The 22,646-nt window shown below is 34.4% G+C and overlaps 1 protein-coding gene and 3 non-coding genes across 4 annotated transcripts; 3 read left to right on the top strand and 1 right to left on the bottom strand.

Annotated features, from left to right (window-relative positions):
- Window positions 1–4,435: 4,435 nt before the first annotated feature.
- LOC140169360 (roundabout homolog 2-like) lies at window positions 4,436–9,961 on the bottom strand. Its single transcript, XM_072192617.1, has 11 exons — window positions 9,928–9,961; window positions 9,503–9,826; window positions 8,936–9,247; window positions 8,570–8,735; window positions 8,086–8,237; window positions 7,536–7,838; window positions 7,120–7,273; window positions 6,796–6,938; window positions 6,281–6,403; window positions 5,370–5,980; window positions 4,436–4,656 (listed from the first exon to the last, which is right to left on the bottom strand). Exons 1-11 carry the CDS (start codon window positions 9,959–9,961, stop codon window positions 4,603–4,605), a joined length of 2,376 nt encoding a protein of 791 aa, XP_072048718.1. The 3' UTR covers window positions 4,436–4,602.
- Window positions 9,962–15,570: 5,609 nt separating this feature from the next.
- On the top strand, window positions 15,571–15,643 carry Trnav-aac (transfer RNA valine (anticodon AAC)). The gene has a single exon. It is a non-coding gene; the product is annotated as a tRNA-Val (tRNA).
- Window positions 15,644–16,845: 1,202 nt separating this feature from the next.
- On the top strand, window positions 16,846–16,918 carry Trnav-aac (transfer RNA valine (anticodon AAC)). The gene has a single exon. It is a non-coding gene; the product is annotated as a tRNA-Val (tRNA).
- Window positions 16,919–18,122: 1,204 nt separating this feature from the next.
- Window positions 18,123–18,195, top strand: Trnav-cac (transfer RNA valine (anticodon CAC)). Its single transcript has one exon. It is a non-coding gene; the product is annotated as a tRNA-Val (tRNA).
- The last annotated feature ends 4,451 nt before the right edge of the window (window positions 18,196–22,646 follow it).

Below are 22,646 nucleotides of genomic sequence, written 5' to 3'. Positions count from 1 at the left end.
ACATCACTTTAGTGGTCCTAGGTTAAAGATAGGCATATATTGCAAAGATTTGATAAAATTACGATTTCTTTAAAAATAAATTGTGTGTGCATGCTCATGATGGAGTGCCAATGAAATCCCACTTTTGAACCAGTAATTTATTTTAATGCTGTCACAAAACAACAACAACAAAGGTACAAATGCGTTTTTCGTGATTTTATCCAAATATTGTTGTCAGTGACAAAAACTATAATTATGTGCTTGTATTTAGAATCCTTGACTCTTTGCCTTTCCAAAAATGTAATTTTTCTGTGTCATGCGTGAATAAGTTATGACACTTTTACTACATGCACATACAATTACACACTTTAGAAATAGTGCAGTCTCTTAATTCCATATTCCTGCCTTAAAAATCATTTCGCATGTTATTTTGATTTCGCTATTAAATACTTCATTTAATATCTATCAATCAAATAAATGATATTTACGTAACTCGTAAAAATCTTATTTATTTATATCAATTTAAAATGTTTGTCCACTATTATTATTTGTTTCCCCTGTCAACATAAATGTCCCTTCTCATAATGTGACAGTTCTGAGTTATCGATAAATAGTATTGTACTGCGCCACCAGCCTTATTTTCCTTAGTTACCAACTTTCGCCGTTGTTAGGAGTTGCAGGCCTCATGCTTTGGTAATCGATTCATTAAATAATGTGAGGGCGGACTCTCATAACATTGTGTTTTATGTTGTTCATTTTTCATGTGTTTAAACAAAGAAGGTATGCATTTTGACTGCTGTCTAATGCCGGTCTAATGGCAAAAATAGATTTATTGATTGATTATGAATAATAAGAAACTGGTATGTGTTTAATTGTATTTATGTCTATACCTAAATAAATCAATCATAATGTCTCATTTATAATCGGCTTTCATATAATAGCCTAACTATTCAAATCGGGCAAGGTTGCAACGTTGAAACTAAAAAGTAATTTATTTTCTAAGAGAACTGAAGATCATTGATGAGAATGAGAGCTTTCCATTCCGGCGAAAGGGTCAAGATAGGCCTACCGCTATCTTTTCAAAATTACTACATCTACAGCTATGTGCAGCTAAAAAGGCCACGGACATTTTTGCAGATTAAAGGCATAAATCAGCCTCCCAGCGAAGGTGTAAAAAATTGAAATTGTTTATAAATTGCCTATTAGAGTGAAGATTGTCTTATATCACGTAAAATGTCTTATTTTGTCTTTAAGACACTGCTTTTGGCTTAACCACTAGAATGCTATGTTAGCGCATCTATGACGCTAATAAAGGTGTCAAAATCTGAATTTTGATGAATTTAACAATCCTCCGGATGAACAAGTCACTGAATAAGCTATAGGGAACACAATTCTGGGGACATGGATATAGAAAAGTGGGCTCGTAAAAATAGTCTCTGGGAACAGGGTATTTTTTGACAATGGTGGTACGGGGATATATGTCCGGGATTGGGACATAGCAAAAGGGGATAACATTTTAAGGGAACTGGAATGAGCGTTTTGAGCGTTTCGACAGCATTTTTTGTGGGACATGAGAGCACATCAGACATATCGACTCGCATCCTGAATACGAAGAATGTCATTCTGCTATCAAATAAATCTCATTGTTTGAAATTCACGATATAATACAAATTTTATGACCAATTATTAAAATTTGATATTTTTCACATTTTGGAGATATAACAGTCCTCGAAGTAAATTTTTATAAATTTAATGATATAGTCTTAAAGTGTATGTAGCTGGGAGGAAAAGCCCAAAAGCCGACGATCAATTGAACATTTTGACCTTTCATATTGAAGATATGGATTTTTCCCCAAAAGACCTAATTTTTTTTGGTGTTTGGGGAAAAAATCCATATCTTCAATACGAAAGGTCAAAATTTTCAATTAATCGTCGGCTTTTCATCCCACCTACATACACTTTAGGTAGAAATCATCAGATTTATAAAGTTTACTTCGAGTACTGTTAAATATCAAAAATATAAATTTTAATGATTTGCCATAAAATGTGTATTACATTGCGAATTTCAAAAAATCAAAATTATTTGATATCAGAAGGCAATTCTTCGTATTCAGAATGCAATTCGATGTCTGACGTGCTCTAATGTCCCACAATAAATACTGTAAAAACGTTCATACCCCTTCCCTTAAGGCTCTGGGTCAAAAATACAACCTTATATAGTAAAACTTTGAATAAAAACTTAATCAATTATACGACAATATTCTGTAGTCATAATTATCATTTTAATTCATCTTCAAGAGTGTTCTTTTGTGTGTACAAAATATACATAATACAAAATAATAAAGATAAATAATAATTCATGCAATTAATACAAAAACATTGCGTACACGACTGAGTTTCCATAACTTAGAATCAAGTTTGTTAAGGGGTACTACACCCCTGTGGTAAATTTGTGACTATTTTTGCATTTTTCTCAACAAATAATAACACACTGGTAACAAAAGTTTTGTATATTATTGGCGCAAGGAATCCAATTACTTCACTGTAATTTCAGTGATTCAAGACAAGCGGCTCAGTATATATGATAAGAAATGAGGTACATCCTATCGGTACCTTATTTCGTATCATAAATAGCGAACTGCTTGTCTTGGGTCACTGAAATTACAGTGTAGTAATTGGATTCCTTGCCCCTATAATAATTATACATAACTTTTTTTACCACTGTGTTATTAGTTTTTGAGAAAAACGCAAAAATAGACACAAATTTATCGAGGGGTGTACCCCCTTAAACAAAACCAAGTAAACATACAAACATATTGATAACATTGCTTAAGCAAAAATGTCAGATCATCAACATTGGGCTATTCCATTTAAAATTCAGACTACCCCTTTGGAAGATTTTGGTATTAATATCTTCCACAGAGGGCGTATGAACTTCAAATGGAATGGACACATTAGTCAGTTCCATTTGAAACTCCCCCGCCCTCTGTATGAAAGAATCATGTTGAATCTTTCTCAGAGGGTGTATGAAATTCAAATAAAGCTGCCTAATAAGTTCATTCTATTTGAAATTCATACTCCCCCTGTGAAAGATATTTCCAAAATCTTCCACAGAGGTAGTGTGAATTTTAAATGCAATAGCCAGTTGCATGTGAATTGTGAAGTAAAAGAGATGTATCTACAATATCATATACTTGCAGATACACTTTTTACTGCGTGACAATGTTATACCACTATAATACTTGGTATTTGGGCAACATTTGTAAAACTTTATATATCGAAACTCATCTTTTAAGATTTGATTGTACATTGCTTAAAACATCCCCCCAAAATGTGTGAAATATAACCCCTGATTGCCAAAATAACAGTCACAAAAATGTTTATCGCTTGAATAAAACCAAAACAACTTTTGTAAATTTGGAAGACGCTTGAAATTTAACACCAAATACCTTAAACCCAAACATCTAAAAAAAACTACTTAACTTTCTCATGAACTGATAATGTACAAATGAATGAACGTATAACGTAATTTTATAAACGACTAAAATGCTATTCCAGTTGACATCCATGCACTCCCTATAAAAGACATGACCTTAATCTTCCACACAGGGAGTGTGAATTTCAAATGGGTTATCAGAATGAGTGACTCCATTTGAAATCTACACCCCTTGTGTGGGAGAATAAGGTCATGTCTTCCATAGGGGTGTATGGATTTAAACTGGAAGAGCACATTGTAGTCTTAAATATCAGAACTGAAGCACTACTTATAAACTCATTTTGAATCTACCTGAACAATTCTTTTAAAAATGTATAAATGATCAAATCTTTGGTATGAAATCTAGCTGTATGCGTGTTGTGCTTTCATTAATGAATATTCATTACTGTTAATTACTTTTATGCAACAATCCTAAACTATCAACCAATCACTAAACGATATTTCGCTCACGTGACCTTCTAAATGGTATTCATGTGTATGTATACTAGCCCAAAATTGTCAATGAAATGAAAATAGATGAAATGATGGAACCTAAATTTTATCACACATTTCACACAGGAAGACTCCTTTGTTACCATGGCAACAAACAATAATATGCATAATGAGTTTCACATTACAGTCGAGTATTTTACTGTAAAATTCAACTTTTTAGATGTACAAGAGTTGTATAAAATCGAGTGAGCACAAAAAACAAAATAACTGCGATTTAAAGACAAATTTGGATATGAAAAACTTTCTCAGAACTATAGTGCAATTGAATGGAAACTCTTCGCAAGCCAAAATGGTTCTAAACACCCTAAATTTCCATGTTTAGTTCCAGAAACACTAAAAGTGGAACTGCATCAATGACTAAAAATGCTTTAAAAGTTAAATTTATTTTAATATTTAAACAACAATTTGTTACCACAATCAATAATTTGTAACAAAATTATTTGTTTTAAAAGTGAACAGTATAATTATTATTTTAAATTTAACAACAAATTTGAATAATGGCTCCAAGCCTATAGTATCCATCCTTTGCTACTCTCCAGCCAGAAGTCGCCAGCAACTTTTGGAGTTTGAGATAAGTTTATCATCATCCAATATTTGTCTAATTGTCTTTTATAAAATCCCCACAAGTTGCTCATTTAGTGCTTGTCTTTCCTATGCTTGCTCTTCTTGTCTTTGTGGTCTCTTGATTTCTGTAAAATAAAAGATAGAAAAGTAGAAAATATTAAGTATAATGGAAAGACATCTCATATTTTGAATATTAAAAAATGTGAAGCAATTTAATTGCCAAAACCTACTATTGTCATGTTAAAACTACACTTGGATGTTATTAACACTTTTATCCAAACGCAAGAAATTATTATATACCTCGGAATTTTCTGATGGCTACCATCTTTCATCAGACTGAAATGTTTCTTGTGTTTGGTTAAAAAGTTTTAAACTTTAGTCATTGAGCAAATGAACTTTTGCCATGTTTCTACTTCAAAGTTCTGTCATGTTTATAGACGATTTAGAAACAGTCCAAATACATGTAATATCTTCCAAAATATAAAAGTGTCCCATCCATTGTTGAATTAAGTGTATATATTTTAGTATATATTTTAGATGAGCCTCTTTTCCTACTGTTCACTCCAAAGAAATTATTTGTTGTGATATGAATGCTAAGGCCTTCGAACTAAGATGTGAAAAAGAGATTCAATACAATAATTATTTACAAAGCTATTTCAGTTGACATAGAAGACATGACCTTAATCTTCCACACAGGTGGTGTAAATTTCAAATGGAGTCACATATTCAGGTAACATCCATTTGAAATTCACACTCTCTCGTTGGAAGTTAAGGCAGTGTCTTCCATGTATGGATTTCAACTGTAACAAGCCATTACTGAAATGGTTTAGAAACTCACCTTATCATGCTTATGCTCTCTATGCTTGTGCTTGTGTTTCTTCTCATCTTTTGATCTATGTTTCTTAGTCCTTCTTTCCTTATTAATATCAAATCCTGCATTAATATTAGCGAGACTTCTCATATTTTCAAGTTCTCTTGCTTTCCTCTCATCAATTTGTTTTCCTGGGGGCGCACCATTTGCCATTGAGGGCGCAAATGAAGTTCTTCTACTTCCATAAGAGTTATTGGCATACGCCAAACTTTTACTGCTCAAAATACTTCCATTTCGCATTAACTTTCCAGTGGTGACATCATAACTTGCTTTTTTACCATTCATCATCACAGGTGACATAGCCGGTTCTGGAGGATACAGATCCTGGAAAGCAGACACCCGTCTTGCGCTGCCAGGTTTTGAGCTGCGTATACTACCGCGTTTTCCACCACGGAGCACCACTGTTGGGGGAACACCCATCTTGCCTTCTGATTCGTGAGAGATGACCGTGGATCCTTTTTTGGGCTTCTTCTTAGCGCTGCCGTTGGGCATGGCTCGCGTCTCTTCCTCGGTAAAGTAGTTTTGTTGTACAAGCTTGCTGACGCTGGAAACAGATTCGGAATCATCATGCGGTCGAACTGTAGAAAGAAAATGGAGAGACAAATAATAAATTAGGCTGGATGTCATTTAAATACGAAATATTTATTAAGGTAAAGGTAAAGGAGACGATCCTGTATAAACAGTGATCGGAGTGTCCATCTCTCTTTTATTAAGGATATTTACTTAATGCATACTTCTTTTGTCATTACGGATTTTCTTTCCATTCATTATTTTAATAGAAATAAAGCTATCAAGATCCATTTCAATTATTCAAACTCATAATTAACCAATTAAGGTTAATTAATTAATTAAATAAGTGGTTTTAGTAGTAAACTTACTTTTGTTTAACTTGTTCTGTTTCTTCCAGCAGTAGTAGAATATACACGGGATGATGATCACACATAACACGAAGAAACCGACGAGTGCCAGAACAGCGAGAATATAGGTGAAAAGGTTATCCTCTGTAAAACATCAAATGAACACATAAAAACAGCATTAATATCATATTCTCCATTCTATAAATAATATTGTTATTCTTCCAAAACCGTTTTAAGCACTAACACCAAATACGCACATGCTAAGTGAGGGAGAGAAAATTGAGATGGAAATGAAAGAGGGAGAGGACTGAGAAAGGAGAAAGAGAAAAAAGAGGAGTGGAGGGGTGGGGGAGAAAGAGAGAGAGAGAGAGAGAGAAAAGAAAGGAGCATAGAGAAACTTGCATGAAGATTTACTTTTGAACCTCACAAAATGGCCCTTTATTTACATTTTGAACTTCAGAAACATTGAAATAAAAATGGAAACAGAGTGAATATTTTAAATCGAATTATACATGTTTGAAGGAAACATTCCTTACCTTCTATTCTCACGACGGTATACACAGATGCTGCATCGATACGGTTTCTTGCCTCACATGAGATGACGGACTCGTCCATACTAAGAGATGCTGATGTTATGGTAAGCGTGGACTGGGATGAACCTGATGTCTCGATCACAAACCTGTTGAATGATAAATATAAACGGGTTAATAGTTGATTAAACCCAGCAAATGGTATGACTGAACTTCTACAACCAAGTTTATCAACAAACATAAACATGTTTAAAAGAAAACTTGAAAGCAAGTTAACCTCTATACATTGATGACACGAATAATTATTATGCATAAATGATGATAAATTACCTTTGATCAGAGTCAATGATCTCGACACCATTGTAGTACCAAGCATATCCAAGAATGGTGGGATCTCCAGTAGCAGAACAAATAACACTACCAGCCTCCTTCTCTAAAATCTTCAGGATTTCTGTGTCTAATTCCACATTTATTGTTGGAACCACTGAAACAGGGAAAACACAAGAAAGTTACTTACAAATATGTTTTAAATAACACTTTCTTACAAACAATAGTGGTCATTTTCTTACCTTCGAAATTAAGTCAGCAAGTCAATTCTGTTTATTATTGAAGAATTATTGAAAGTAATCACATGAATCTAGTGTTCTTCTCTGTTTTTGTATTATGGTGATTTCAGAAAAGTTTTCTTGGCCGAACAACCGCCTAAAAACAATCATTAGCACTTAAAGTAAATTCCGGACACTTACATTCAAAGATTAATGGATCCAAAGTGCACACTTTAGTTGAGCTGTAAGCTGGATGCGTAGCCTGACATTCAAAAACTGTACCAATAAGATCATTGTTAAGTACTATGTTGACGTCATTCCTGGTGTACGAGGAGAACTGCACCATGTTACTGGTGAAGTCTTGACCGTCTTTTAACCAAAAGAGTTCTGGCTGGGGTGCCCCGCCACGGGAGAGACATGAGAGTGTGACGTTATCACCTTCTTGGAGATCTCCTGATGGCGTCATGAAGCATTGCGGGTAGATGGCATCTGGGGATTCGGCCGCTGTAGAAGGAAGATAAATAAAGATGTTATTGTCTTTGCATTCATTTTGATTTTATTAAATCATTTACACTTTGATGTTATTGTTATTTAAATTTGTGTTTGTTTATGGTGACGCATTAAAAAAAGAATATAATCATATAATATGTGCTGAGACCAATATGCAAGACCAGTAAATTTTGCTTAACATTTATACTAGTTTTGGAAAACTTGTTACACACAAGAAAAAAATAAATGTATTAATACTTACGTCTTATAATGAGATTGGCTCCACTGGAAGAAATAGCATCATTATTGCCTTCAGCATTCACGATGCAATGATACGTGCCCTGATCGTCTTCACCCAAATCGGAAATTTGGAGATAGAATTCCCCTTCTGTATTGTTGCCTACGATAGAATATCTGTAATGAAAAAAAACAGCATAGAGATTTGTGATTATTCATTTGTTATATCTTCTTTATGTGATAACAAAAGTATAAAAATCCATAAACCTCCTTCTTTCACTCCATGCAAAGAAGATGAGAAGAAATCATCTGCTCTGTTCCATAGTATGGTTTTCAACTGGAGTACCCCAATCTACGTACAAAGTTGAACATTTCGTCCTCTTCTCTCTTATCAGATGGTCACACATTAGCCTTCACAAGAGCTTCTCTTCCACACCTCTTGCTACAATTACGTGTGACAGCGTTAAAGCCTTTGACATATTAAGATCTCCAAAGAATACCAAACTTACCTTTCATCTGCAAGAGACACGGCATTATCAAAGCTGATTGCTTGACCATTCTGTAACCACGACAAGACACCAGCTTTATCTGCTACTTTGCATCTCATTTGCGTCGTTGTTCCTTCTGTTGCAATCGTGTCTGATGGCACAATGGTAAGACGTTGGCTTCCTGAACCTGGAGTGGACAGAGGTGAAATAAGATGGTTATGAGATTGAAAGATCAATACAAAGCTGTATGTTATGTTATAGTTGGTGGTTCAAGTTTTTTCAAGCCGATGTTCCTCTCCTGGAGAAGTATTCATTACAAGTTACGGTACAATATTGTAAACTTCCAAGACTTCATTAATTTCCCAAATCGATGTAAATGATACTTACTAATAACACTGAGAAATGCAGATCTGGATTCAATGTATCTACTAGACCCATGGGCCGTCACGAAGCACTCATAGATCCCTTCATCTGACTCTTGTGCTGCGATGATCTGAAGATTGTATTCACCAGCAGCCCTGTCTCCAACAATGGAGAATCTTGGATTGCTGTTGGTAATCCTGGTCTCGTTGCTAATGACCGTGCCGTCACGACGCCAGGAGAGGAAGCCTTCTTTGTTGCTGACTTGACACATGAGAGTAACCGTGCTGTCACCTGCGCCTGTGGTATCTGCGGGTTCATTGGTGAACTTCTGTACATCTGGAGGGAAGCGGAATAAAATAATATTGTGGTTATAGATGACGAATAAACAAATGATAAATGCTGTTATGCAAGCGTTGCTAACTTATTTGTCACGAGAATTAAGTAGTTCATATTCTAAAACGCATGCAGAGTGTCCGATTTTTTAACATTTTATTTATATGTTTTTTATTGACTTGGAAGGGCCAGAGCTAGAAAGCAGAGACTCAAATTGGTCAACATATATGTTTGTTTGTTGTCTTTAGTTTTACTTACTCAATATAGTGACTGTTGCAGGTTGTGATACAATCTCCGAACTAGAACCAGCAGCAGAAACTTGGCAAGTATACGCTCCAGCATCAGTCAAATTAGCATTGGTTATACGAAGATTAAACTCGCTTGTGAGGTCACCAGTAATACTAAACCGGGTATTGGAAGTGTCAATAATTCGGTCATTGACACTAATGGGGGTACTGGCACCTTTAATCCAGGTTACAATACCGGCGCGGTCTGAGACTGTACAAAACAGGGTTAGGGCGGATCCTTCGGTGGCGGTGGTATCTGAGGGTTCGAGTGAGAATGCTTGTTGTTGTGCATCAACTGTGTGAAAAACAAAGAACAAAAGATATGATTAAACATGTTTTAGATTTCCTTAATCGTCAAATACGTATTTGCTTATTCGGAAGGAGAAGTAGACGGACAATTCTTCGTCAGAATTGTTTCATATAAAGCCATGATCGTGGGCAAACTTAAAAACACGAAAATCCAATTATTTACTTTTTGAATGTACCAAGATAGTACACTTTTGCAAGAATATGCCCTAATAATTTGTATTGAATAAAATTAGCAAGATCTTTCACAAAAACAAAAGCACACTTTCTAATATATTCTTACCTGTTGTTGATATAATTTGAAGAAGAAGAACCGCGAAAGCGGCATAGAAGAATCTGCAGGCCATTCCTGCGGGAATAGTCGGACAAAATCTGCAATAAGATGAAAAAAAATTAATGTAATTTGTTGTTTTCAATGCGCTTTTAAAATACAAAATGAAGAAATAATGTTGGTTCGGTACGTGGAAAGTGTCACGGATTTTAACTTCTTTTGTAAAATGAGCATTGATTATTTTGTTCAAAAACATAGCCACGATCGGGGCTCCTGAAGCATCCTTCCATTGTTGAGCTTGAAATGCGATCGTTAAAGGCATTGAAATTGAATCATTTAGGTTTAAACATTGACGTTGTGATTATACAAACATGTATACAACATGGTAAATGATACAATAGTTTGAACTTAGTGGGAGACACGAGATCAATTTTGTTTTTTGGGTTAAAATGTCCGATGAAGTTAAAACAGCATGTATGCCTGGTGCGTCATTATTTAAATTAGCTTTCTTTTATAATATACCGGTATTTGTTCCATCTGATTTTCAATTTTGCACTTTTTAATTTTTTTTTTGTTAAATTAAATTTGGATCTTTCCTTACAATTACTGGTTTTGCTAATTTTGTCCTTTTAATGTTGCTTTAGTTTTAAAATCATTTGATTATACTATACTATAGTATATATTATACTATGCTATAGTATACTATGCTATAGTATACATGTCGTAACAACAAAACCGACAGTTAAACAATAGAGCATTATAAGTACATATTCCCAATTAACTAATCAATGCAGCATAATTGAGTCATGTATTATACTCCTAATTTAAGAACAAATATTACACTAATTCTCAGTAGCAACATTGTTAATTAAAGACGATTGCACTAAGAAACAACATTATATAATTGTGATTTATATACGCCTATCTACATCGATTAAAATTATGACTAACTCGGATGGATCGCCTGTTTAATAATTCCTAAACAAAAGCGCCCAAAATGGTGTGTATGTCTGTTTGTTTTGACATATGGTAGGCTCTTTGTTTTTTATTTTCTTGATTTAAATGGTAAACACAAACATTTAAGTAAAATATTTCAACATATATGAGAAAATGCGCATTCATGATAAACCCCAAATCAAATAATAACAAAAGCACATCGTCAATCTGAGACGAGTCAAAGTTCTAATCAAATAGTCTCAAAAATATGAAAATCTGTTATGACTACTATCAGAGAAGATGATCTTATTTGCTACTATAATAATAAAATAACAATTCACCATAGGAATTCCACTTTTGCATTGTTAAAGCAGGAACACAATACATTTGTGGATTCCCCGCTGCGACAAGCACTTAGATTTGCATTAAGCTTTTAAGCACATAATCATACACAAGTCCTTAGCTACGGATATTTACATCAATGTTATTGTATAGACTGGATAACACGTGGCTAAAAAGTGAAATATGTGCGACAAACATATGATAAAAATTAAGAGAGATGTTAAACTTAAAATTTAAAAACTAAAAGTAAGAGAGAAATTATTTATTGTTATTAATAGTATCTTCCTAACATTTATTTCTGTTTATGAAATATGTTTTGAGTAGACACTCAAACTTTAAGGTTACATTAAACTGATGTAGGGCCTATTTGTTAACCATCCCACATTGAAAAAACAAGTTAAATATATATGAGTAAAAACTTCATGTAATTGGGAAAGATTTTGACAGAATCACTTTCAAAATCACATTTTGTATTTTCTTGATCCAACTTCTAAGTAAAGCCGTATCAATTTTTCCCAGGTGTGGCATTAGGCATTCCTAGTAACATACGTAATACAATTCATGTGTATCTCAAATTAACGTCAATGATTGGGTAAAATCTATGCTTTTGAATAGAAAGTTTAACACTTGAATTATTTCTTCAAAGAAACTTGTTTATTGATAAAATAACAACAAATGGTGTTAATTGTTGATATCGATTTGTATTGATACCAATGTTGAAGTGACCATGTCTGTTGAGTTGGTTTCAATGTCAGTGATACGTCAACAACACACATAAACAAAGTGATGAGTTCAATTCACGAGTAGATATGGTATACATGTATTAGCTATGACATATGACTTATTATTTTTAATATTCAGAAATCTGTTAGATGTTGCTTAAAGAATATCAGTAAAAAACAATTACTTAGCAATAGTATACTGTTGTTTTCAGTTGTTAAGGTTGTTGTTTGAACTTGTTTGGAAGGGCATGGTACCATCAAAGATCTTTGGTACCATGCAAATTTTGATAACTACATTGTATGTAGGTTTAACATCCCTTAATGTGTTTTACATTTAAATGCATGTATATAAAATTGAATATTGTTTGTTTTCAGTAGTTTTTGGTTATGTGTAACTGTTGTTTGGAAACTTGTTTGATACCAACCTTGATAACAACCAAAATGGAACCGAATTTGGAAACAATGTGGTATAAAAAGTAGTAGAATTAAGTGTATATTTGGCCAATAAAGTGTTTAAAATATAGGATGAAAGTAAAACTTATATTAAAAGTGACCACTAACGAATAAAAACACCAAACTCCAGTAAACCTATATCACCATAATACTAAAAGTTGACACAACATGTTCGACTCGTGGAAGGATTTGATACCATGGAATACCCAAAACATGTTGATGGCACACGCGATAAATTGTTAAATTTACCGTCATTTTAGCATCGAAACCCGAGGAAATGAATCTTACAATCACATCTATTTTATTGTACAAATCGGTAAGAAAAATAACGAATTTGTACAAGAAAATGTTAATACTTACCTAAGTTGTTGTTGCACAAATCTAAAATGGAGTCGCAAATAATATCCTGAGTAGATAGAAAATCACTGGTACAATTTTACGATAATAAAATCACCTCAGCAATGTTAGCAGCTTTGGAAGACATAATCAACTTTCATCATCATCAAAATTGTATAAAATTAACGAAATATTTCCAAGTTTTTGGCCCAAGATGTGTATAATACAAGAGAAGTTGTGGCCTGCGATGTGTGTGTATGACTCAATGAAATAACAATGGTGTGTCCAGACCAGGTCATGCTTTTACTACCATTGGTGTAAACAATTTACCCTTAGCTACGGTTGGTAAGGGCCATAACATCTCTAAAGCATAATCATCATCAATTCATCGTCAGGATACCCCGCTACCGCATTTATTAAAGTTTCACGCATGCGTGTAAACTAATCAATAACCAATATATTGAGTTTACTATCGCTTGTTGCGATTGGTTGGTTAGTGGAGTTAATGGAAGTATTGTCCACTTAGGGAAGTTGTTACGGAAATATAATAATCAGTGAAAGTATTGACCTTTACAAAACTGTGTAGCACTTATCGTGATGAAAATAATGATAATCGAATCGAAACTCATCTAGTGGAACATGAGCAGGGCCTGTGCATAAAATATTCAGCTTATGAGTAGCACGCAAATGCACTTTCTGTCGAAATATAATGTTCCGTTTCCGGACCACATCGTCTCAAGTGTAGCAACTAAACTGTAAACAGTTTGTAAAATTAAAAGCTATTAAACAGGACAAACTTATCCGATCGTCACAAGACTCTTTCACCTTAGCTGTAATTTTTTTGAGCAGGATGATGAAGAAAACAAAAATACAAATGTTTTCATATCATGTGTAACATCAGGTGCACCATAAACATAACATTATTTTAAACGGTCTTGATTCATCAGGTGTACTTTTCTCGGCCCGCCCAAAGTATTTCGCATCTTTGAAAGTTAAAATGCATTTGATGATGACTAAACATTCGCTATTCATGCTATTGTGGCAATTACTGAATCAAAACCTTCTTACAAGGGCGGGGTAAAACAAGGTGATGTAGTGACAAAGGGCGTAGCATTATTAAGATGCGTTTCTTATATTATTTATATAATCATCTTTTGGGCTTTTCTGGTAGATGGTCTGAAAAACTTAGTTTCTATTCGCCATGACCTTATCTATTGTACCGTTATTCAGAGATCTATTTGCATCTTGTATTGTTGATCTATTTCTATTTTTTTTGTAAATTTTCACATAATCTCCATAGCTGATACAGCTCTCTGCTTTTCTAAAGAAAGCTGTATTGAGATCTTAAAATAATAATAATAACATTGGTGCTTATATTATGTATTTTCAAGTTATTAATTAACTTAAAGGCCCATTCAGTGATTTGCTCATCCGGACGATCGTAAAAATCATCAAAATTCAGATTTTGGTACCTTTGTCATTGTCATAGATGTGCTAACATAGCCTGCGAGAAGTTCAGCCGAAAGCCATGTATTTAAGACAAAATAAGACATTTTACATGAATCTGTAATTTAGATACTGACAGTATCAAAATTAACTACATGTATTTGAATGGGGCTTCAACTTTGTCAATACTGCTGTTTTCTTTGTTTTGTGCCAATTTGTCATGTCAAAAATATCAAATGACAATTTGAATGACTTATCCTTCACTTTTAAGCAATTTATAAACAATTTTAATTTTCTTACACTTGCGCTGGGATCACTGAATGGGTCTTTAAGGTTTATAGCGCGTACACATACCATCAAAACAAGATGTTCAAGGCGCAATACAAAAGCAAGTTAAGAAAAACAAACTTAAAGAAAATATGTGACGTGTCATGTCCAAAGGAGACACTTTTGGGCAGGATCATATATGGAAAAATAGCCAATGAAAAATCTGTCCGGGTGATTTATTCACAATTTGGGTTTGTTGCGAATTTGTGATGTTATTAATGTTTAAAATATTGTCTGATAGTTTTAGACCGGAATATAACCGGCATCTTGTATTTTTTGAGACATTTTCAAGGTAATTTCTACTCTCAACATTGTCAATAATAAGGCAATTTTATGATACCATAACTTACGAATATCTTCGCTTAGGAATGTCCGATTTCATTGGGGAAAACGGCATTGTGGAACAAAATATCTCTATATTTAAGATATGTAAAGATCTCATAATTGATAACCTGCTTAAAAGCGTCTCCTTTTGACATGACACGTCACATATGATATACAATGATGAACACCAATATACATAAAAACCAAAAATATTGTCGTTTATATAATAAAAAGAAAAGAGAAAAAAAGGGAAAAAAGAACAGACCCCCCGCAAAACAAACAAACAAACACCAGAAATAATATATAAAAACGTGTCACCTCTTTTTATCATCAAAAATTCATGAAAGCTGAGAAAAAAGTAAAAGAAAATAAAGGGAAAGAGATGAGAGAGTGGAGAAGCAAAACAATTAAGAAGCAGATAAAAACTTAAAATCAGTAGGCCTAACACGTCATACAGATAAACTTGTATAAATAGTACGCTTGCATGAACTTTATAAATCAATCAATCAATGAAAGTACTTAATATAAAGTTGTGTAGTTGATAAAAAGTAATAAAATAGAAAAAATGATACAGTGGTTTCCGTAGTGTAGTGGTTATCACGTGCGCCTAACACGCGCAAGGTCCCTGGTTCGAGCCCAGGCGGAAACAATTATTTTTTTTGTTATGCCAAACAATAATAGTTTTGTCTCATGTCCCATGGGAGTTTGAAATCTGATGCTGTATATATGCGTTTTTTTATTTTATTTTTATAAATTGAAAAACGCCAATTTTGGGCATTTTATATGATATCAAAATATACAATTCTAATGGCTATGTTTAGCTGAAATAAGGCTACAATTACAATTTTGGAGTTGAGAAGCGAACAGAAACAAAATTGAAATATCGTTAAAATTTAAAAAGAAATACAAAATAAAATTCAACTTCTGCAATTTTGCTTGATCAAATGCGCGCGGGGAACATGAGACAAAGCTATTATTTTCTTTGGCCTATTTCTCAGCTTCCAATTCCATGACTTACACATAAAAAATATAATCAGTTAGGCTACAATAAAATGTACAACTTAACTAAAAATAAAAAACTTATCTATTGTACCTTTCATCAGAGATTTTTTTTCATTTCTCTTGTATTGTTGATCTATTTCTATGATATTTTTTGAGTGTAAATTTTCACATGATCTCCAGAGCTGATACAGCTCTCTGCTTTTCTAAAGTGTACCGTATTGTGATCTTAAAATAATAATAATAACATTGGTGTTTATATTATGTATTTTCAAGTTATTAATTAACTTAACTGAATGGATTTATAACGCGTACAAGACGCGCAAGTTCCCTGGTTCGAAAAAAAAAAGTAAAGAAGAAAGAAAAATGAACAGACCCCCAAAAAATAGAAATACATAAAAACGTGTCACCTCTTTTTATCAATAACTAAATGCGTTTTGACGATATCCGATTCATTTCGCTCGGTAGTGTGATCTGAACGCAATATTCAGCAATTTCCAAACTTTTGAGCGTGTTTTCAGCAACTTTAGGCAATTTTGAGAAGCAACCTTGTGAAAAGTTGGTAACTTTTAAGTGAGAAAGAAATTAAGTGCGAGAGAGAGAGGGATGATGGTTGGTGAGAGGGAGGAGAGCTGCAGGGGGAGAGGGAGAGGGGAAAAGGGGGTAGAGGGAGAGAGGGAGGAGAGAGATAAGAGAGTGAGAAGCAAAACAATTAAAACGCAGATAAAAACTTAAATAATTACATGTCATACAGATAAACTTTATAAATCAATCAATATATGTACTGCAGTTTGGGATATAAAAAGTTGTGTAGTTGATGAAATGTAAACAAATAGCAAACTTGTTACAGTGGTTTCCGTAGTGTAGTGGTTATCACGTGCGCCTAACACGCGCAAGGTCCCTGGTTCGAGCCCAGGCGGAAACACTTTTTTTTTCTTTTTGGGCCAAACAAAATGATAGTTTGAAAAAACGCCAATTTTGGAATTTCATAATATCAAAATATAGGTAAATACAATTCTATATAATGGTTATGTTTAACTGAAATAAGGCTAAATCTACTAGCCCTATAATTTCAGAATTGCGAAGCGAATAGAAATAAAATGGTAAGTTGAACATTGAATTTACAGCCGATTTTCGTTCAAATTTCGTTAAAATGTCAAAAAAATAATACAAAATAAAATTCAACGTCTGCAATTTTGCTTGAGCAAAGGCGCAACATAAATCAAATGCGTGCAGGGAACATGAAACAAAACTATTATTTTCTTTGGCTTTTTTCTCAGCTTCCATGACTTATGCATGAAAAATATAATCAGTTCACATCTTAGGCTACAATAAAATGTACAACTTAACTAAAAAATAAAAAACTTATCTATTGTACCTATGATCAGAGATCTATTTGCATTTCTCTTGTATTGTTGATCTATTTCTATTTTTTTGAAAATTTTCAGATAATCTCCAGAGCTGATATAACTCTCTGCTTTTCTAAAGTATGCTGTATTATGATGTTTAAAAAATAATAATAACATTGGTGTTTATATTATATATTTTTAAGTTATTAACTTAATGGATTTATAACGCGTACACATACCATTAAAACAAGATGTTCGAGGTGCAATACAAAAGCAAGTTAAGAAAAACAAAATTCCTTAAAAAGAAAATATGAAGATATATTGCAATTTGATTTGACAATAAAATAAATCACAATGATTATAATAAAATAAATCATACAATTTTCAACTTTATGTTAGTCGTGTTAAAAACCTTTATAGCCATAATCTAATATTTTACGAAAGCTTATGAAAGAGCAATTCTGTAATTTATTGATAATAATAATGTTAGAAACTTACATTTAATTAGAGCTATAACAGAAAAAATATTTTTCTTTAATAAAAAATCATAATACGCTGTAGTCTTATCAGTATTTTATTATTATTGTTTTCTTTTAAATCGTAATCATAAAGAACAAAATGAAGTCACCCATATAAATCACAATGGTTTAATTCCACGATCATATCTTCATCGATCACTTATCGGATTAAGTATTGGACACAATCAATCAATAAGAACTGCATTTTGGGATAAATTTTGTAGTTGATATAATGTTAACAAATAGTATATGTGGTACAGTTGTTTCCGTAGTGTAGTGGTTATCACGTGCGCCTCACACGCGCAAGGTCCCTGGTTCGAGCCCAGGCGGAAACATTTTTTTGTTAGGTCAAACAAAATAACAGTTTTGTCTCATGTCCCATGGGAGTTGGAAATATAATGCGTTATGTGGTTTTTTTAATTTTATTTTTATAAATTGAAAAACGCCAATTTTGGGTATTTCATCAAATCAAAGTAAATACAATTCTATATAATGGTTATGTTTAGCTGAAATAAGGCTACATCTACTCCCGCATCTACTAGCGTTACAATTTCGGAGTTGCGAAGCAAACAGAAACAAAATTGAAATTTAACATTCATTTTACAGCCGATTTTCGGTCTTATTTCATTAATGTAATCTCTGATCAAAGGTGCAATAGATAAGTTTTTTATGTTTTGTTAAGTTGTACATTTGATTGTAGCCTAAGATGTGAACTGATTATATTTTTCATGTATAAATCACTGAAGCTGAGCAAAAGGTCAAAGAAAATAATAGTTTGGCCCCATGTTCCCCGCGCGCATTTGATTTATTCGGCCCGTTTGCTCAAGTAAAACATTTGTTATGTTCAATTTCAATTACACAGCCGTGACGTTAGTCACGGCTGTGTCTTTTTTCTTACAGGTTCTTTCTTTCTTTCTTCTTACACAGCCGTGACGTTAGTCACGGCTGTGTATTTTTTCTTACAGGTTCTTTCTTCTTCTTCTTCTTACACAGCCGTGACGTTAGTCACGGCTGTGTCCTTTTTCTTACAGGTTCTTCTTTCTTTCTGTCAACCTTTACATTTGCTCTAGCACTCACATGCTTACATCGATTTTGACCTAACTTATTCATAATGATCATTGATCGTGCCCCTACATGTCACATGAAACTCGTGGGGTCAAAGGTCACGCAGGGGTCATAACCGTGATTTCAACTAAAATGCATCTTCTCCCACAACTTACGTAGGACAGCGACGCCACTAGTACACATGCATTGTTATTACCCAGTGTCTATGTGGTGTACACAGATTTGGGGTCAAAGGTCATTAAGGGGTCACTTCCGGTATAAAACGAAATACCTTCAAAAAATTTTATTAGCTAAACAAAACATAGGACAGTAACGGTATGTTCACACATGAATTGTGGTAACCCAATGTATATGTGGTATCTTTTTATTTTGGGTCAAAGGTCATTAAAGGGTCACTTCCGGTATAAAACGAAATACCTTTAAAATGCATCTTCTCCGACAAATTATGTAGGACAGTGACGCGACTTGCACACATGCATTGTCATTACCCAGTGTCTACGGGGTGTACACAGATTTGGGGTCAAAGGTCATTAAAGGGTCACTTTCGGTATAAAACGAAAATCTTGAAAATGCTTCTTCTTCTTCTACTAATTACGTTGGACAGTGACGCCACTTGCACACATGCATTGTTATAACACAGTGTCTATATGGTGTACATACATTTGGGGTCAAAGGTCAGTAAGGGGTTACTTCTGGTATAAAACGATATACCTTCAAAATAACCCTTCTGCCACAAAAAGCATAGCAAAGTGATGCCACGTGGACATGTGCATTGACATTAACCGATGTCTATGGGGGTTTTCATATATTTTGGGGTCAAAGGTGATTAAGAGGTCACAACACGGCTGTGTTCGTGGTCTTAGACCACAGCTAAGTCTAGTTACACAGCCGTGACGTTAGTCACGGCTGTGTCTTTTTTCTTACAGGTTCTTCTTCTTTCTTCTTTCTTTCTTCTTTCTGTCAACCATTACATTTGCTCTAGCGTCACGGCTGTGTAACTAGACTTAGCTGTGGTCTAAGACCACGAACACAGCCGTGTTGTTACCCCTTAATGACCTTTGACCACAAAATATAAGAAAACCCCATAGACATTGGCTAATATCAATGTATGTGTGTACGTGGCATCACTTTGCCATGTTATTTGTGGCAGAAGGGGCATTTTGAAAGTTTTTTGTGTCAAACCGGATATGACCCCTTAATGACCTATGACCCCAAATAAAAAAATACCATATATACATTGGGAAAACACAATTCATGTGTGAACATGCCATCACTCTCCTATGTTTTTCTTAGCTAATAAAAAATTTTGAAAATATTTCGATTTATACCGGAAGCGACCCCTTAATGACCTTTGACCCCAAATCTGTGTACACCATATTGACACTGGGTAATAACAATGCATGTGTGTGAGTGGCATCACTGTCCTACGTAATTTGTGGGAGAAGATGCATTTTAAAGGTATTTCGTTTTATGCCGGAAATGACCCCTTAATGACCTTTGACGCGAAATAAAAAAAATACCACATATACATTGGGTGACTGTAGATTATGTGTGAACATACCGTTACTGTCCAATGTTTTACTTAGCTAATAAAAATGTTTTGAAGGTATTTCGTTTTATACCGGAAGTGACCCTTAATGACCTTTGACCCCAAATCTGTGTACACCCCATAGACACTGGGTAATAACAATGCATATGTGCAAGTGGTGTCACTGTCCTACGTAATTTGTGGGAGAAGATGCATTTTAAAGGTATTTCGTTTTATACCGGAAGTGACCCCTTAATGACCTTTGACCCCAAATAAAAAAATACCACATATACATTGGATAAATGTCACTCATATGTGAACATACCGTTATTATCCTATGTTTTCCTTAGATAATAAAATTTTTTGAAGGTATTCCGTTTTATACCGGAAGTGACCCTTTAATGACCTTTGACCCCAAATCTGTGTACACCTTATAGACACTGGATAATTACAATGCATGTGTGCAAGTGGCGTCACTGTTCTACGTAATTTGTAGGAGAAGATGCATTTTGAGTCGAAATCACGTTTTTGACCCCTATGACCCCTGCGTGACCTTTGACCCCACAAGTTTCATGTGACATGTAGGGGCACGGTCAATGATCATTGTGACCAAGTTAGGTCAAAATCGATGTAAGCATGTGAGTGCTAGAGCAAATGTAATGGTTGACAGAAAGAAGAAAGAAGAACTAGACTTAGCTGTGGTCCAAGACCACGAACACAGCCGTGTTGTTACCCCTTAATGACCTTTGACCCCAAAATATATGAAAACCCCATAGACATTGGCTAAGACCACGAACACAGCCGTGTTGTGACCCCTTAATGACCTTTGACCCCAAAATATATGAAAACGCCATAGACATTGACTAATGTCAATGCATGTGTGCACGTGGCATTGCTTTGCCATGTTATTTGTGGCCGAGCGGCATTTTGAATGTTTTTTGTCTCAGACCGGAAGTGACCCCTTAATGCCCTTTGACCCCAAATAATGCCCTTTGACCCCTTACAGGTTCTTTACACAGCCGTGACGTTAGTCACGGCTGTGTCTTTTTTCTTACAGGTTCTTACACAGCCGTGACTTACAGGCTTGTCTTTTTTCTTAGGTTCTTACACAGCCGTGACGTTAGTCACGGCTGTGTCTTTTTTCTTACAGGTTCTTTCTTCTTCTTCTTTCTGTCAACCATTACATTTGCTCTAACACTCACATGCTTTCATTGATTTTAACCTAACTTGGTCACAATGATCATTGACCATGCCCCTACATGTCACATGAAACTCGCGGGGTCAAAAGTCACGCAGGGGTCACAGGGGTCAAAAACGTGATTTAAACTAAAAATGCATCTTCTCCCACAACTTACGTAGGACAGCAACCCCAATTGCACACATGTATTGCTATTACCCAATGTCTATGTGGTGTACACAGATTTGGGGTCAAAGGTCATTAAGGGGTCACTTCCGGTATAAAACGAAAAACCTTCAAAAAATTTTATTAGCTAAGTAAAACATAGCACAGTAATGGTATGTTCACATATGATCTGCAGTCACCCAATGTATATGTGGTATTTTTTTTATTTGGGGTCAAAGCTCATTAAGGGGTCACTTCCGGTATAAAAAGAAATACCTTTAAAATGCATCTTCTTCCACAAATTATGTGGGACAGAGACGCCACTTGCACACATGCATTGTTATTACCCAGTGTCTATGGGGTGTACACAGATTTGGGGTCAAAGGTCATTTAGGGTCACTTCCGGTATAAAACGAAATACCTTCAAAAATTTTATTAGCTAAGTAAAACATGGGACAGTAACGGTATGTTCACACATGATCTCCTGTCACCCAATGTATATGTGGTATTTTTTTATTTGGGGTCAAATCTCATTAAGGGGTCACTTCCGGTATAAAACGAAATACCTTTAAAATGCATCTTCTTCCACAGATTCTATAGGACAGAGACGCCACTTGCACACATGCATTGTTTTTACCCAGTGTCTATAGGGTGTACACGGATTTGGGGTCAAAGGTCATTAAGGGTCATTTCCGGTATTAAACGAAAAACCTTCAAAAATTTTTATTTGCTAAGAAAAACATAGAACAGTAACGGTATGTTCACACATGAATTGTGGTTACCCAGTTTATATGTGGTATTATTTTATTTGGGGTCAAAGGTCATTAAGGGGTCACTTCCGGTATAAAACG

Source organism: Amphiura filiformis, chromosome 14 (assembly GCF_039555335.1).
Source record: "Amphiura filiformis chromosome 14, Afil_fr2py, whole genome shotgun sequence".
NCBI classification, from domain to species: domain Eukaryota; kingdom Metazoa; phylum Echinodermata; class Ophiuroidea; order Amphilepidida; family Amphiuridae; genus Amphiura; species Amphiura filiformis.
Note: the sequence above shows the minus strand (reverse complement) of the source record. Positions and strands in the feature narration are given on the sequence as shown.

Excerpts from the sequence above, each read along its gene's own strand:
- LOC140169360 (XM_072192617.1), bottom strand. The coding sequence starts at position 9,961 with ATGGCTTTATATGAAACAATTCTGACGAAGAATT. Across the intron at positions 8,238-8,569 it reads GTGTCTCTTGCAGATGAAAG|ATATTCTATCGTAGGCAACA; the intron begins GTAAGTTTGGTA and ends TTTTCATTACAG. Across the intron at positions 7,839-8,085 it reads AGCCAATCTCATTATAAGAC|CGGCCGAATCCCCAGATGCC; the intron begins GTAAGTATTAAT and ends TTCCTTCTACAG.